Below are 18,429 nucleotides of genomic sequence, written 5' to 3'. Positions count from 1 at the left end.
AAGACCAAGAAAGGCAGTATATAAATACCTGTTATTATTATTATTAAACCACCCAAGCTCGTTAGTGACCCGCAGGTAAGATGAAGAGGCAATCCACGCTGGATTTCAAGGCATGAATTTTTCACCTTATAGGCAAGTATCTACGGTAAGTACATATATTTTAAAGGTTAGGGGAAATTGATGAACATTACTTTTAGGAGTTACTTGCTTAAGGATGAATTCAGAACAACAGCAGAGGAGGTGGCTGATGAGGTGAAGCACCATGAAGCATCACAGCCATGTGCACATAGTTCAGAATCCTACTGTGACAGCAGACCCCATACATTTTCTAGAGCATGCCTAACCAATCACACCATCCATCACCAGTAAGGAGATGTGGTTTGAACTCTGACCTAGGTCAAAAATGTTAATCATAGAAGTAGCTTGATCACTATTACTATTCATATACTTCAGCTTTCTCCTCCCTTAAGAAAGGTGGCTCAAGGGAACTTAAAAAAATGCAGTTAAAAAACAACTAAAAGCACAAACACAAAACAATAAGGAAAAATAATTAAAACAACCATAACAGCAGCATCAAAAAGGTAAACTGAAACCAAATGCATAGCAGAAATCATAAACCAACAACAGTGTTAAACCGGTATGGGAATTTAACCAAAGAGGGTGCTGACCTCACACCCTGTAGAAGGTTTCCATAACCAGGGTGCTGCCATGGAGAAGGACCTTTCTTGTGACATTATCAATTGGACTTCCACTTGTGGTGGCAAAAGTGACCGCTTAGAAAATCTTAAGGGACAAGTTGAACAATGTGGCAAAAGGCAGGCCTTCAATGACATTGGTCCTAAGCCATTTAGGACTTTTAAAGGCTAAGCCCAGCACCCTGAACTGCATTTAGAAACACATCAGCAACCAGTGCAGGTGACAAAGCATAGGTGTAACAGGATGTATATGTCTTGAGCCAGTCAGCAATTAATGCAGCAGCATTTTTGCACTAGCTGAATTTTCCAAATGCTCTTCAAGTTCAGTCCCATGTAAAGTAAGTTAAATAAATCCAGATTAAATGCAATTAACCCACTTTATGGGTTATGCATAGAAATGCATGGTGTCTGACTGGCCAAGAAAAAGACAGCAGATACACCAGTTTAAGTCAGGAAAAAGCCCCTTGGACTACAGCTGACATAGCATTCCTAGGCACCCAGGCGCAAATTCGGATCCAGGACTACTACTCCGTTGCAAACCTGATCCTTAAAAGAGGAGATTACTCTGTCCAGATTATGATGACAACCCATCTTCTGTGTCAGAAGTTTCCTCACCTTCACCTTGTCTGGATTTAATTTCAAGTTTTTGCCCTCATTCAGCCCATTACTGATTCCTTATAGCAATTCAGAAGCTCTACCACCTCCCCAGCATCCAATGAAATTGAGATGTAGAGCTGGGTGTTATACATAGATTGGTGATATTCAACCTTACTCCCCATCTCCCCTAGCAGTTTCATGCAGATGCTAAATAAAGTGGCATATGTGACTGAACCTTATAGATTCCACAAGACAACAAACCAAGGGGCCAAGCAGGACTCCCCCAAGACTATGATCTGGGACCTACTCACTAGGACGGATCAGAACCAATGTAAAACAGTGCCCTGAAGTCTGATCCCAGCTAGGTGCCCAGAAGGAATTATCATGGATAATGGTATCAAAAGCTGAAAGGTCCAGCGGAACCAACAGGGTCATGTCTAGCTCTTGGCAGAGGTCATTAACTAGGCTGACCAAGGTAGTTTCTATCCTAAACCGTCTCCGGAAACCAGACTGAAATGGATCCAGAAAATCAGTTTCATCCAGAAGCTCCTGAATTTGGGTTCACAACACTCTGACAACATATTAGAGCAGGGGTGCCCAAACCCCGGCCCGGGGGCCACTTGCGGCCCTTGGGGGCTTCCAATCAGGCCCTCAGGAAGCCCCCAGTCTCCAATGAACCTCTGACTCTCCAGAGACTTACTGGCCAGGAGCCCCTGCTGGCCAGATGCAACTGCTCTCAGCATGAAGACGACTGTTCGACCTCTCACCTGAGCTGTGGGACAAGGGCTTCCTCCACTACTTGCTGTTTCACGTCTGTGACGTAGCAGTGGCAGCGAAGGAAAGGCTGGCCTTGCTTTGTGCAAGGCCTTTTATAGGCCTTGAGTTACTGCAAGACCGTCATTCATTCATGTAAGTTCCATCTCTAATAAATTCATTTATGTAAATTTAATCAAATTTTAAATGTAAATTAATTCTTTTTTTCCCCGGCCCCCAACATAGTGAGAGATGATGTGGCCCTCCTGCCAAAATGTTTGGACACTCCTGTATTAGAGGAACCCCCACAGATGCTGAAATCTGCAGATAATCAAATCCATGGTCCAACCAAATTACTTATGCTAAGTAGAGGAAATAATCCATGGTCCAACCAAATTACTTATGCTAAGTAGAGGAAATAAGACTTTTAACCATCTGTGACTTTATTACAGGGAACTAGACTAACTGAGCATATTCACTGAGGAAATTCTATGCTCCATTAGCACGGTACTGGAGAACACTCATATATGTGGTCACATAAATATTCTTCCACTTGTTTTTAGTGAAAATGCCATGCCATTCAAAACCACTCACTGAAACGTCAGAGACAGTAGAATCCAATTTTGAACAACTGTCTTTTAAAGACAAAGTAAGTAATATGTTCAACTACAGAATCATCCAAATGAAATATTACAACCTTGTGCTAGCTTAAGGGGATCATAAGAAATTGTCTAGCAACATAATTTCATTTGTTCCACTCCTAATTGTTTTAGAACAAAATGTTATCAGTATTTCTGTTACCTACAGAGAAGGCAGCTAGATCAAAAGTTCAACCAATACAACACAAAAACAAAAACCTGAAGTTCAACAATTCTTTTAAGAAATAAACTTGACAGCTGGCAGTTATAGCTAAATCGTGCCAAACAAAAATTGTTTTATTATCAAAAATAATATTTGTTCTGTTACAATGATTCAAGTAAATGACACTTATTTAAACCGACATCTAGAAATCTGTCTGTAGACAAAGTCTCAAAAATACAGAAGAAATTAAATACTTCTGCATTTGCTTAGTGTACTATGCACACTAGTGTACTATGCACACTAGTGTACTATGCATTTTCCAGTGTAAACAATCATATTAAAGATATACAGGACATGATCCAGTCAAATTTAAGCACTTTAAAAGTTCTACTGGCTTAAATGGGAGAGTTAATCACATTCTTAAATGGGATATGGAAGTGCCTAATTCTGGCTGGATTGGGCCCATATTGTCACTTAATCCTCCACACAAGTTATCATTATGCTCTGCAGGCAATCCTGTTTTATTCTTCACTATTCCACCACTTCAAGCATGTTTCTGTGTGGATAGAGTTAAGACTGGCAGACCTGTCTGACTTCTATGAGATGTCTTGGTTACCTTCAGTTCCCAAAAATTACATACATCTGCTAATGTACTTGCTTGTCTTGAACTCATTATTTCTTTCCTAATTACTTGCTTAAATTATTACCTACTAATTATTATGCACAGGTCATAATATTTATTTTAAATGCCACATTTGTCAAAGTGTGTTGTCTTGGTTTTGTTTTCTAGTAGCACATGTAGTGACAACTCTTTCACTACATGCGCTACAGGAAAACAAAACCAAGGGTGAGTATGGGCAAATTACCATATATACTTCATTTTATTGGAGCCTGAAGAGAACAATTCTGCCAAGCTGAACCCATAATTTCTAGCTACTTCAAAAACAGCAGAATAACTACTGTGTTACGCTTGTAGGAAAAATATTAAGCTTGAAAACCAGTTTAGGAAGGAAATAAGTATCACAAGTTCTGACTGTTTCAGGAAGTATATTTATTAAGCCAAGATAACTATTTTAAGAAATATATTTATTAAGCAGAGATCAGTATTTAAACATTCACTAAATTTAATGTTACTTACACCAATATGGGTTTCCCTGATACCTTGGGATGCCTTACAACTTCTGACATTGTCTGTTTTGTCTCTTCCATTCTTTCAGCATCACTGGAATCCACAACAAATATCACCCCATAAGATTCAGCATAATAATTCTTCCAGATACCCCGGATTCTTTTTCCACCTCCTAAATCGAAGATTGTGACTTCAAAACGGCCTTGCTTAAGGTCAATTTTTGAAAAACCAACTGTTGGAGCCACATCCTCAGGGGACTCTGCAAAATTAAAGAATGAATTATGAGACACTGTTGTAAAGCAATCTGAATGACAAAAAAAGTCTTGCACAATTTCTCTTTTTGGGGGTTGAAACAGGCGAGTTCACATTCACCATGTTACACTGCCTTAACAATCTATGGTCACTTGTTTGACACCTTGGATGCCTTTTTTCCCCTCCCAAAATGAGCAAGCTGTGGTGTTTTGAATTTTAAAAATTTTAATTTCATTCTAATACTTTTATTTAGATAAAATATAAACCATTTCCAACATTCATTCCATCACAGTCAAAGCTGGTCAAAAAAAGATACACACACCCAGTTAAGGAAAAGGGAGAAACATAACAACATCCTCCACCCCAGAATAAAGTTGTGGGAGAGGGACATGTGTTTGACTCATTAAGCCTTGCTCAAACCAAGAAGTTTGAACACTTAGGGCCCAATCCTAACATACTTCAGCGCCACACTGAGCTCCAGCACTAGGTGTTCCAAATGTGCTGTAAGGCATGTCCGTGACACCCCGAGAAGAGTTGGCTACGGCTCAGTGGCAGACAGTGCTGAGCTCAGCGCCAAATGGACACTACCCAGAGTGTGATAGGAGTTCCAGATGGCGATGAGGGCCTTGGAAACAGTGGGGATGTGATACGGGGCAGGAAAAGGGTGGGGTAAGGGGAGGAACTGGGGTGGAATGGGGAAGGACTGGTGGAGCCCTGCTGTGCCAGATCCTATACTTCATGTTGGTCTAAAAAGCCAGACTTGGAGCTCCTTCAGTCTGCGTTAGCAAAACAGCCGGCAAAGAATGGAGGAGACCCATTAGGGCCCCTATGCCCTTACTCGGAAGAAGGGGGACAAAAGTCCCCTTTCCACAGGAGGCCTCCAGCAGCCCTGGCAGTGCCACTGGATGAAGTGGTAGCCATTTTGGTGCCACTGCACCTGGCAACACTGAAATTCTTATGGGTAGGATTGACCTGTCTGAGAACACTGAACGCTTAGGAACATAAGAACAGTTCCACTGGATCAGGCCATAGGCCCATCTAGTCCAGCTTCCTGTATCTCACAGCGGCCCACCAAATGCCCCAGGGAGCACACCAGATAACAAGAGACCTGCCCAAGAGACCTGGTGCCCTCCCTTGCATCTGGCATTCTGACATAGACCATTTCTAAAATCAGGAGGTTGTACACGCACATCATGGCTTGTAACCCGTAATGGATTTTTCCTCCAGAAACATGTCCAATCCCCTTTTAAAGGTGTCCAAGCCAGACGCCATCACCACATCCTGTGGCAAGGAGTTCCACAGACCAACCACAAGCTAAGTAAAGAAATATTTTCTTTTGTCTGTTCTAACTCTCCCAACACTCAATTTCAGTGGATATCCCCTGGTTCTGGTGTTATGTGAGAGTGTAAAGAGCATCTCTCTATCCGCTCTGTTCATCCCCTGCATAATTTTGTATGTCTCAATCATGTCCCCCCTCAGGCGTCACTTTTCTAGGCTGAAGAGGCCCAAACGCCGTAGCCTTTCCTCATAAGGAAGGTGCCCCAGCCCCGTAATCATCTTAGTCGCTCTCTTTTGCACCTTTTCCATTTCCACTATGTCTTTTTTGAGATGTGGTGACCAGAACTGGACACAATACTCCAGGAAAAGGAATCAACAGACAAAACTGGGGAGAAAATCCAGGGCTCATATTCTTTCGAGTCACAAGTAATGGAATAGAGAAGGCCCGGGCACCTTCACTACAAAAATACCACTGTGAATATCACTAACTTTTGCTAGCTCTGATTTAGTAACAACATATGACATGGATCATGAAATATCTGGCTGAGGAATAAAAATATCTAAATTCCTATGTTCATACATGCTCTTGCACACAAGTGTAATGACTATGATTTATGATTTGACTCATTGCAGCCTACCAATTGTAGCAAGTCAAATCCTAAAGTTTTAAAGACATTTCTCTATAAGTTTGAGTTATACAAACTTATATAAAAAAGTTTTATTGTTACTTTATTTTACTAGAAGTTTGTTTTATCAATCTTTAAGTCACAGGCAAACTAAAAAAGTTTACAGACTATCAGGAAGAGTGAGATAGCACATCTGGAGCACAACAGTTTGGAAGCATTCGTGCCATAAAGGGAGGGGGAGAAAAAATGATTATATTGAAAAGATAATTTTTCATTTGATTTCATACTCCTAAAATGTTTTATTAGAGATTAAACAAACAAATATCTTATTGGTTATTCTTCTGCCAGTGATCAACTATCTAAGAACAGGAGTAGCACTTTATGTGAATTAAAGCCAGTGGGAGGAGGGCAGAAAAGGCACCAATTTTCTAGTCAGGGGCAGCCATGTGCACATAATAAAATTCTTATATGGAGGATTCCCTAACCTTTCAGAGTGTCTTTTCAGGAGATAAAGGGGGCTTGCAAGTGTGTGTGAGTCTTAGAGAGAAAAGAGCCCTTGAGCATATGAGAACCCTTTGGATACTGGACATACTGAGGCCACAAGAAAAGCTCCAGAAGTAAGAGATTATAAAGAAAATAGTGGAAGAAAAATGACAAAGCCTCTTTTCTACATCTGAAAAACTCACCACTATCCTGGATTAGATTCATCTATAAATAATGCCTTCAAGTGCAATAGAAAGTTACCAATCACTTAAAGAGAAGTCTCTTGCAGCTCCAGCACAACTGTTTAAATCTGATTCAGAGTTTGCATGCATGTGTGTTATTTTACTGGAGCTGACAGAGGAATGATGTTAAAAGAGATATTTATGGTTGAGAGGATAATAGTGACATGGCAAATCTCTAGTACCTTCCAATTATAAAAGGGGATATAAAAATATCATTAGAATCACAGTTTGTTACGCACACACAATTTCCTTCTTTGAATTTCTTTCCTAATCATACTTCAAATCAATATCATTAAAAAGGTTATACCTACCACATTGATTTTTATGTAAAACTTACTGATGTACACTCTTTACTGCGTTTCAGCAGATAGGAGTTACTGTACTGAGAAAAAAACGTAGAGGGAGGGGAAACCATTGATTTTCTATCCTACCCTAAAAATGTGAAATGCCTTATTAGTCTGAAGAAATACTTTATGCATTTGCTATAATTCAAAGAATTGTACACCTGTAAGACCTCAGAAGATTACCATAAATGTTTATCTTCCAGTTTATGACATATGGAGCCAGCAGATGCTACTTCAGCTCCTCTGCACAGTCTGCTTTGCTCTGTAAGGCTAATGCACTAAACTTCAGCTAACTCTCTGCATGTTCGGAATCTTAGATACCAGTAAAGGTTTCCGCCACATCAGAAGCAACTCTATATGGGTAATGGGAATATGTGAAGTGCTTCTGGTACAGTATTTAAGTAAAAACAAAAGCCTTTGCTTGTGACAATACTGTTTCCAACATTTTAATGCTATCCAGGAGCTCTGGAACAGTAGCTATGCAGAAAGGCTAAAGAAACACGAAAGACAACAGTAATACTGCCAAAGATGAAAAGAAATGTTCTCATTCTATCCACAGGAATGCCGACAGATTTTGGGAAGAGGTACAAGACATTCCCAAATAAAAACCAGATCAGACCAGAATTCCAGGGAGAAATTCATGTGCAGCTTGAGTGTCACGTCTAACTGCTAATTAGAGAAGAATGATTTTCTAAAGAAACAGAACAGTTTTAAAAGAGATCCCAGGTGTACTAAATTCTTCAGCTAATACATGGTTTTCTCCTATTGTTTATGTCCGTTCTTTGGTTTCCAAACCATTTTAAAGTAAGAACATGATGCACTTTTAATGCAGAACTTCTACCTGCAAGGGATACATTAACATCCCAACATATTAACCCCTGCTAATTGGGTAAGAGGCACTTTTTCAAGTGGGTGCTCCTCTTTTTAGCAGGGGGAGAGTAACTGGCCCACCTCACCCCAGCAGTGTCTTTCCTAGTGGCTGTCTACTGGTATTCTTTTTGCATCTTTTTAGATTGTGAGCCCTTTTGGGACAGGGAGCCATTAGTTATTTGATTTTTCTCTGTAAACCGCTTTGTGAACATTTAGTTGAAAAGCGGTACATAAATACTGTTAATAATGATAATAATAATTACATTACATTACATTAACAGCCCATCATATGGGCTGGTAGCACTGGTGGAACAAGTGTTCCACCACTGCTACCTGCTATACTAATACTGTAAAAGTGCTTCTGGCAGCACACAAAGTAGCGTATCATCCAAGCACTGGTGGAAAGGCCAAAGCCTTCTCACAGGTATCAGAGGATCTCTGGCCACCCACTGTAGCAGGTAAGACAGCAGGGGAGAGGGGGTGGGAAAGGAGTAGGACAGAACGGGGGCAGTGAGGGGAAAAAACTGGGTGGTGAGAGAAGGAATGGGGCAGGGAGAGGTGGATACAGTGGCAATTGTATGTGTCTGATCCTATCCTCCTTTTTAGCAGCATCCCTGTTCCTTTCATTGAACAATACCAGCAAAATCATTGGTGCAGGTCCGAGAAGACCCACTGAGGAGTGGGAGGCTTACAAAAGGGTAATGAAATTTATAAACCTCTTTCCCTTCTGAAACATCCTAATCTGTCCCCCCGGTTGCACCAGCAGAGGGGGTGGGGTTAGGATTGGACTATGAATTGCTATATAAAATAATCATAAATACAAGGGAAATTCCTTTCCCTACTTCATCTGTTTTTTCCCCCCTCCTTTTCTGTATTTCATGTGACATCACCACCAAGTCTTGGTTTAGCTAAGTGGAATGTATCCAAAATTGATTCTTAAGTAATTTATAAATGTTGCTTAAAGAAGTTGCTTTTAATTTTTAATAAATGAATGATTAATCTGTAATAAAAACATAAACTTACCTCCTTGAATCCCTTTCACTGTTGCCGTTTTTCCTGCATTATCAAGACCCACCATGATTAATGTCACCTTCCTTTGATAGATATACAAAACAAAAAGAAACAGAATTTTCAGATTTCTCCCATACTTGAATGCCATACTGTATCTTGAAAATTCTTCAAATACATGTATGGGAATTACTATTGCGATGTACCTATACCTACAAAGTTACTAGTCAAAATATAGTAAGGTCAATCTACATTAAGACTTAATTCTGCCCAAAGGATACCCCTTGTTGAGCTGACAATATCTGTGGCTTCCTGTACACAAGGTGTACTACAGAAAATGGCAACTGAATCTTTCATTGTTTTATTCTCCATAGCAGGTAAGACATTCATTCATAGAGGAGGAAACTGGAATGAAAATCCACAACCTGTGAGAGTGGAGGAATGCAAGGAACCAGAAAGGGTCCTTTTGCCCCTACACTGCTAGTCAAATTCACAAATATTATTCTGACACTATAGTGACTTTTTAATGGTATTCATAGTTCAGTTCAGTTCAGTAGACCTTTATTGGCATAAAATACAGAGAAAGAACAAAACAAAACAAAAATATACAAAGACACCACAACATAGACATCAGTCTTTTCCTCACATACTGCCCAGAGTTCCAGAGCTCTGCCTGGCAATTACCCCAGATAAAAAGGCAGCGACCCTATCAAGGGTCTCAGAGTCAGATGTGGAAAGGAGAGACTGAAGCATGATTGAGTCCTCCCAGCCCTGCATCCTAGTTAGCAAAGGGCCTAGATATTTCTTGCGTGAGACGTCATGAAGTGGGCAGTAAAAAAGGGCATGTGTTATGGTCTCAATACAATCCCTACCACACTTGCATTTCCTCTCCGAGTAGGGAATACCACTGAACCTGCCCGATAACACGGCTGATGGAAGAGCATTACATCTTGCAAGTGTGAATGCTCTCCGAGCCTGTGGGCACTCCAGGTGATAAAAGAAGGAGGCCAGTTTCCCAAAACTGATTGGAACATGGAGATAGAGTGGAGAGCATGTGGTTCTGGCGGCACTAAACAGCTCTTGTTGTTCGATGTCAAGAATTCTTTCTTTGACGATTCTGTAAGCAGCGTCACACCCAATCATGCCTAGCTCTGCAGTGTCCAGCCCTATTGACTTGAGCTTGGTTAGAAGATCAGTGATCTCTAATGGCAGGACTGAATCCGACAATAATTGGAGCATTAGACCAGAGGAGGTAGGGTTAAATAAAGTCCTAAACCAAAATTTCAGTAATCTAAGCCAAGCAGTCGTCTTTAGCCGAATTAACCCCACCTCAAGACACAGAACCGAGTAGGGAACGCACCTGGGTAAACCCAAAATCTTCCGCAGAAAGGAGGCTTGAATGCGTTCTAATGGTTGGGTAATAGCCTTATACCAGACGGGAGAGCCATAAAGGACCAGGGAAAGAATCTTTCCCTTAAATGCCTCCAGAGCAGCTGGAACATAACCATTGCCGCAGGTAAAAAAGAAACTGGAAATAGCTGAGGTATTCATAGATTTAAGGGCACAAACAAACTGCCAGCTTGTCTTAGGCAAGTAAACATCACCCCAAGGCAACTAGCCCATCTTCTGATCTGCAGCAAGTCCCCAGTATGTGTGTGGCCCTTTTAAAATTAAAACCCCACTAACCATTCTCAATATAAAGAAAGTAGGCTTTGTATACTTTCCCACCTGAAGCAACCTACTTTGTTTGGCACCTGGTGATTTTCACTTTTTCACTGAAACTAACTGCAGCACCCAAACTGGAACTGTCTTCTTTTGTATACCTTTTGCTTGCTTTGAAACCAAGTCGATTAATATGAAGTGAATGGTGATGGGATATCAGCTAATTATCTTCACTTGGTAATTTTCACTTACAAAGAATGTGGGTAAGAGTGGAAAAAATGGTGCAAGAGACAGAGCGGAAATTAATATTTTATAAGCAGTTTATTTTTGAAAGCCAGTCCTCTTCTGAGTGCATGTGGGCTTGTTACTATAACTCCATAATAACATGGATAGTTTGCATGATTTTCAGGTACCCTTTGTTACTTCAAGTTGTTGGGTTGTGCTTTGGGGAGCAAACAGAAGTTGTGTTTGCATCTAAGAGCTTGCATTTTGTATGTGGAGAGTGCTACTAATTCAAGTCTCATGCAGGGGCAGATCCAGTGTTTGTATGGGGGGGGGGGAGGCCCCAAGAAAACAACCTTAACTCCTGACTGAGCCTAGGTAAACCAGGCAGGTAGAGCTGGGCTCATGGTTAAACTTTAGCCTCCATGGCCAACGTTTGCTGGGCAGGTAGACCTGAGCTCCTGTCCAGACTTTGGGCCCAGATCTACCTGCAGGGTGGTCTGATTCAAGTTATATTGGAAGCTGCCATGGGAAAAAAAGATTCATTATAATAGCTACTAATCTGACTATGTGTAAACATGCCAGCAATCCAAGCCTCTTATACATTCCCAATGTTTGTTTAAAAGCTACCAAGTTTTTTTCTTTAAAAATTCTGTATTTGTGTGTGGGTTTTAAACAAATAATTTTAAAAGACTGCAGCATATAAAGTGACAAGATTAAAAGACTTGGAAAGATATTTTTGAATGCAACACGTGGACAAACAGAACAATACTTTCTTTTCTGGTGGGCTAAAAACTTTTGAGGACTGGCTTATCTGCAAAGTTGGGCATTTTGTCAACTAGAAAATGTGCTTTCCATGAATTTCAGAGTCAGAAACGGGATTTATGCTTACTAAACAATACAACCCATAACAACACCCTCCTCCATGAGGTTGACACAAAATTTCACTCAGCTTGGTGTCTTAAGATAACTGACAAGCTACAAGTTGCAACACAATGTAAGTTTATAATTCTTCTTGTACAATATATCAATTTCATTCCCTTCACAGCTACTCAATAGTTTTATTGTTTTTTTTTTTTTTGGTTTATATATTTTAATCTGAGCTATATGAGTTTTTAGTTATGCTGAGTTAAAAAACTCACTCAGCCATGAAACTCACTAGGTGATCTTGGCCAGTCGAGTGCTCGCGCGCGCGCGCGCTCTCTCTCTCGCTCTCTCTCTCTCTCTCTCTCTCTCTCTCTCTCTCTCTCTCTTTCTCTCCCCCACGTCACAGGGGTGCCAAGACAATGAAGACACAGTGCCTATACCTTGAACCATTGTATTGAAGTGGAAATTTTGGCAGGTGCAGCTCAACATGGAAGTTTAAAAAGGTGTACATGCCAAAATTCCCCCTTTTATACAATGGTAAAAGGTATAGGTACTGTGTCCTCCATTGTATCTGGTTACCCTGGTTAGAGAATGTCTGAAAAGTTAAGATGCATTGTGTCACAGAATTATAGTGAGTAATTCTGCAATGTGAGCAAAACTTGAATTTTTACCACACCACTAAAACTAGAAAAGAAAACAGGAAGAGTCAACTTGGCAATAAACACTATCAATCATGGAGTAATTTGTCCTTCACCTGTCCTCTGTGAAGGACTAATTACAACACTATCTGGACACAGTGAAAACCATAGGCCTCTTCTGAAAACATGTGTGCCCTGAAAATTTTACCTGACTGGTTCCCGCCACCTCTTCAGCCAGCTGCAGCAATTGGCCATCAGATTATACATCACTATTCAACAGCCATTCAGAGCACCAAATGAATCACAGATGCAGGATGTGTACAAGACCTGGAGCTCCAGTCAGTCACACCATAGTGGAAGACGACAACTCAGCTCCTCTGTTGAAGCTAGAATGAGAAAAAACACAGCCGTCAATAATGACTTGTTCCCCAAAGCAGCGCAGAAGACAGCTCCTTCTATAAAGCTGACCACAAGTACTGCCTGTGTTTGCAATGGGTTTTCTGCTGTGTTCAGACACATGGGCAGTGAAAAGGCTTTGGAAATTAATGGTTATAGTTTAGAAAACTTACAGTGAGACACAAAAGATGTAGTGTAGGCCAGGTGGGCACTAACGTGCCCATAGCCATGATGCTAGAAACATAGTTTGCACAAAGGATTTATAGAAATTATGAAATGCTCTCAGTACTTGGATTTGCAGCGCCTAAATTAAGAAGTGGCGCAGACCCTAGATCAGATTTAAAATATTTATCTTTAGGCAAGTTAAATATAATACATTCATGGTTACAAACCTGATTTTATGTGATGTATGATTATACTGTGCTAACTAACAGATTTGTTTTGACCTTTACTAAGGTTTACTGTGAATGGAACCCAAAATACAGACTTTTATGTTTTGTTTTTGCCCCTTCTGTATGTATGAAGCAATAATGACTGATCTGAGTGTTTTCTGCTATGCATTCATGCCATGCTCTATTTGTGCCATTAAAAGAAATAAACTAACAGTACAAGCTTATGCATGTTTACTCAAAAGTAAGTCCTATTGTGCTCAATGTGGTTTACTAGCAGCAAAGTGTATAGAACTGCAGCCTAACAGCCCAATCCTAAAACTGGCAGCTCCAGAAGTTTCCTCAGGGGGAGGGGACTTTTGTCCCTTCCCCCAGGGAAAGCCCCAAGCCCCACATTGGAGCTTCTCAAGTGTGCCAACTATTTTGTTTAGGATCTGGTGGAGCCAGAACTGTATATCACAGTTGTGTACCACACTCAATAGCAAAAAGTTTTTCCACAATTCTTACTTTTGTTTTTACATATGACATCTTTAGTTCTCTTACTCATATATCTAAAAATGAAAAAGTGTAATTGAGACAAACACAAATCACATACATACATTCCACAGAAGACTGGAATTGACAGAGGAGGCAGTCCAATCCTGAGCTCCTGTGGTGTGCAGCTTCAGCAGAACCGAAAACAGCTGCCGCCGCATTCTGCACACCTCGGCCTACTGCAGGGGGCACCTTGGGAGCAGGGGACTTTCATCCCCTTTTCCCAGGTAAGGAAAGTAGCCCCCCAATGAGGCTACTCAAGGTAAAAGCGTTTGTGTAGGGCACCGAACTCTGCATAAACGCTCTGGATCTGGTGAAGCAGATCCTCCGCCTCCCTCCCTCCCCCCATACGCCTCCTCCCTACCCCTTCCCCACTTCCTCCCCGCCCTCCACCCGCCTCCCCCCTCCAAGGAATGCCTCCTCCCTGCCCCTGCTTTCCTCACCGTGGCTTGGCGGTCCATGCAACTGCTGAGCAGCGAAGGTCAGGCGTCTGCTGGGCATTAGTCCAGCGGCAGCCAGCGCTGGGATAGCGTGGGCACTGACCCAGCGTTAGGCCTCACAAATTAGTTCAGGATTGGGCTTCAAGTTCTTTCCTGTTGCTAGACTCCCACTAGTTTTTGAGAGTGCATCAGAGATAAATTGCTGCGTGGCTTGAAGATATTGATTGTATGCTATTCATCAGGTTGACGACCAAGGCATCAGGTACATAGATGGCACTGCACACATATATTTTCATTTTGGGGTTTAAAGAAAAAGTTTTATCCTACTCTTCCCCAATAGAGTGCAGGGCAACATACAGTCTTTGTTCCCCTTTACCCTCACAACAGCCCTGCAAGATAGGTTAAATCAAGGGAGAGATGAGTCCAGTCACAGTGTCAACCAGGAATGCCAAGTGGCTGAGATGGAATCAGAATCTAGATTTCCCTCTGGTTTTAGGCCTCCCCTCAGAGGAGGAATTTGTCTCTGATTATCTGTAAGGCATCTGATACATTGAATAGGTGGTAACACACATTTTCATTTTTTTTCAAGTTTATCCCCTCTTCCTCAATGGAGTGCAAGGGAACTTACATAGTCTTTGTTCTCATTTACCCTCACAACAACCCTGCAGGGTAGGCTGAGCCAGGAGAGAGAGGAGCCCAGTGTCAACCAGGAAGGCCTTGTGACTGAGATGCAACAACATACGCTATGGGCCCCATTTACCCTCACAACAGCTCTGCAGGGTAGGCTGAGCCAGGAGAGAGGAGAGCCCAGCGTCAACCAGGAAGGTCTTGTGACTGAGATGCAACAACATACGCTGTCTGCCCCATTTACCCTCACAACAGCCCTGCAAGGTAGGCTGAGCCAGGAGAGAGAAGAGCCCAGCGTCAACCAGGACAGCCTTGTGACTGAGATGCTACAACATACGCTGTCTGCCCCATTTACCCTCACAACAGCCCTGCAAGGTAGGCTGAGCCAGGAAAGAGCCGAGTCCAGAGTCAACCAGGACTGCAGTGCCAAAGCAAGCCATTGGGAGGGCGTCAAGGACCCAGCCAGGAAGCGAGCGGTGCCCCTTACCAGCGACTTATCCTCGCAGCCGCAGGGAGAGGAAGGCTCGGCTGGGCGAAGCTGCCTCCCAGCGAAAGCCTACGGTGACCAGCGTCCGCAGCCCAGGCACTCGCCCGCCCGGCATCGCAGCCAGCCCCAAGGCGGGGGCCTGGCTCTTCCCTCCTCAGTCGCCCCTCGGCAGCCACGTCCAGGCTCCCCCGCCCGCACCCGCCGCTCAGCCACCCCACCGACAGAACAGCCGGTACTCTTCAGGGGGCCACGTGACACTGTTGCCTTCCTGCCTCCCTTCCTCACGTGACCCCGGCCTCGCACGCTCGTTGGTCTGCTCTTCGACTGGTAGGACAACAAGGAGGCCCGAGGAGGACGCGTAACTAGGTTGGTTTCCAAGGGTTACAAAACTGAGAAAGGGGCAGGGCCTGCGCGTTCCAAAGCGGGCGGGACCAAAGGACAGGTAACCAATAGCAAGTGGAAGACGTTTGATTGATGGATCCCTGTCAACGATGGATTCCCAAGTCCGCGTGGATAGAATTCCAAGGGAGCCATAGACTTAGAAGGGTAGACTACCATGCGGTGTGTCGCTTCCGGGTACAATTGGTGTCTAAGCAAGCTGCCTTAGGAAACAATAGAAAAATCAAGACTTCTTTTTATGTGTTTGGGGCCCCTCTGTTATGTGACCCCTGATGAACATAAGAGGAGCACCACTTGGGAAAGTGCCCAGTGGCTCTCAGAACAATCAGCCTCTGAGATCAGTTCTTAGATAAGCAACCCACTTTTTGTTCCATAAGGCAGTTGCGTTTTCCTTTTCCAGTTAATTGGCCATAACTTTTGATAGAATACAGATATTGCAATACGGTTCTTTCATTGCATTCTGCTTTAAATTACCTTTCCATTGATATATAACATGATGCTATTACATACTGAGGTTTTCACTATTTTGGCCACTAGTGTCAAGCTCAGCTTGTTGCCCCCCCCCCAAGCCTGTTGCCTGGTGCACTTGCTGTCCCCTGCAATTCCTTAGCTACTGACTGCAAGAAACCACCTGAGGCTTTTAGTGTGGGGATCCTCCAGAGTCTTGAGTCTTCCTGCTTTCCAGGGAAGCCCTCCAGTTTGCAAATGTGACTGGAGCGGAGATAGGAAGGTGTTAATGTAGTGTCAGCTGGTGAGGTTTGGAGTTGAGGGGCCAATGTCTTTGCTCATGTATCATTACAACAGTTGTAGTCGTTCATGTGTACAATACACTGGTATAGTTCTATAGTCACTGTATGGGCACAATCCTAACCCCTTATGTCAGTGCATTCCAGCACTGGCATAAAGGCAATGCAGCTCTGAGGTAAGGGAACAAACATTCCCTTACTTTGAGGAGGCCTCCGTGCGTGACACCCAACTGCAGGATGCAGCGCATATCCCATTGGCACTGCTATGCCAGTGCTGGAAAGCACTGACATAAGGGGTTAGGATTGCACCCTATGCCACACAAAAGCCCTTGAATGGCACTTTACCCCTGTAATATATTTTTTCAAAAACATTAGTCTGCCATTCTACTAATGACAACTGTCTCTTCTTGCACTAGCATACTAATGATATCATCCAAAATGTGAACATTGGAGAGCAGTGTGTTTCTTTGCCTGTACTGCTCCACATATTCTCAAATGTGGGGTCTATTTATTGTTGTTTTTCCTTATGCTCAGTATGAGCAATGGTCTCCGTATTGGGGGCTGTGTAAGGGTCCGTTCCAATCCAACTTTCCAGCACCAGTGCAGCCTTCTTTAATAATCCCTTCTTATTAAAAGGGGATTGGACAAGTTTCTGGAGGAAAAATCCATTACCGGGTACAAGCCATGATGTGTATGCGCAATCTCCTGATTTTAGAAATGGGTTATGTCAGAATGCCAGATGCAAGGGAGGGCACCAGGATGAGGTCTCTTGTTATCTGGTGTGCTCCTTGGGGCATTTGGTGGGCCGCTGTGAGATACAGGAAGCTGGACTAGATGGGCCTATGGCCTGATCCAGTGGGGTTGTTCTTATGTTCTTAGCTCCAATGCAGCCCCGAGATAAGGGAACAAATGTTCCCACACCTTGAGAAGGCCTCTGTGACTGTCTCCCCACCACAGGATGCAGTGCATGCCCCACTGGCATGGCTGCACCAGCGCTGGAAAATTGGATAGGATTGAGTCCTCAGGCAACAATACATATACAATATAGGATGCAACCCTCCCAGGACCTCAGTGCAGAATAGGGTAGCCAACACTGAAGTTATTCCAGGAGAAGTCCCCACACACCAAATATATATTTTTTTCACGCAATATCCAACTATTCAGCTCTTCAGGATTGCTTTCAATAATCTCCTAGAAATTAATGCTGATTCCTGGAGACGTTCAAGCCAGTCCCCGACGCGTGACAACTGTAGGATACAACTGTGCAAATTTATAATTTAAGAACATTAATGTGTTTTTATCTATTCAGAAAAAAAAAAAAATCACCACTGAGTACTTCAGATGTTGCTAGATCACATAGGCCAGTAATTTCTCATAGCTTAACCACAGGGTTTTTGTGAGGACATGGGGGGGGGGGAGGTTTGAGGGAATCATTTATGATCATTTAGATCAAATGATCACTTAGAACTCCTTGGAGGGAAGGGAATCGATCTGAACATAATTCCTTGGTGGATGGAAGGAGGCAGTGAGGACAAATTTGAGCATAACTGCCTACTAGGTCAGGACTACCCACTTTGCCTATCAGACTAGAAGCAAGTCCTGTTGGAAAGGGAGGACGGAATCTGCTCTTTAGACGGTTTTCTGTGCTTTTTCTTTCTAAAATGGCAATTGCTTCCTAAATAGAATCAATCAATTGGAAGGAAGTATCCAAGATGTATCTTGATCGGGACCAGGCCTACTTACTGCTCTTTATTGTTACGTACGTCAATGACAAACTCACTGGATTTACGTGATGGGCCGAAAACTGCCTCACAATCTCTGGCAGCTTCAGCAGCTATTGGCTGAAATTTACGAGAAGAAGGAATGATCAAACAATTCTGGAAAATATGTTGGTGTGAATCCCCTGCTATATATAAGATGACCACCACTTTAAAATGTGTTCCC

The 18,429-nt window shown here is 42.7% G+C and overlaps 1 protein-coding gene across 2 annotated transcripts in view; it reads right to left on the bottom strand.

Annotated features, from left to right (window-relative positions):
* ARL13B (ADP ribosylation factor like GTPase 13B) overlaps positions 1-15,608 on the bottom strand; it is a 52,324-nt gene extending 36,716 nt beyond the window's left edge. For both annotated transcript variants that reach the window (XM_066622190.1, XM_066622191.1), the window contains exons 1-4: positions 15,341-15,608; positions 12,676-12,853; positions 9,094-9,164; positions 3,985-4,234 (exon numbers count right to left, since the gene is read on the bottom strand). In XM_066622190.1, coding sequence (XP_066478287.1) covers positions 3,985-4,234; positions 9,094-9,164; positions 12,676-12,734 — 380 coding nt within the window. In that variant the 5' untranslated portion in view covers positions 12,735-12,853; positions 15,341-15,608. The remainder of the gene's footprint in view (positions 1-3,984; positions 4,235-9,093; positions 9,165-12,675; positions 12,854-15,340) is intronic.
* Between the last annotated feature and the right edge of the window lie 2,821 nt (positions 15,609-18,429).

Source organism: Tiliqua scincoides, chromosome 3, assembly GCF_035046505.1.
Source record: "Tiliqua scincoides isolate rTilSci1 chromosome 3, rTilSci1.hap2, whole genome shotgun sequence".
Lineage (NCBI taxonomy): Eukaryota > Metazoa > Chordata > Lepidosauria > Squamata > Scincidae > Tiliqua > Tiliqua scincoides.
This window is presented reverse-complemented; position numbering and strand designations above follow the sequence as displayed.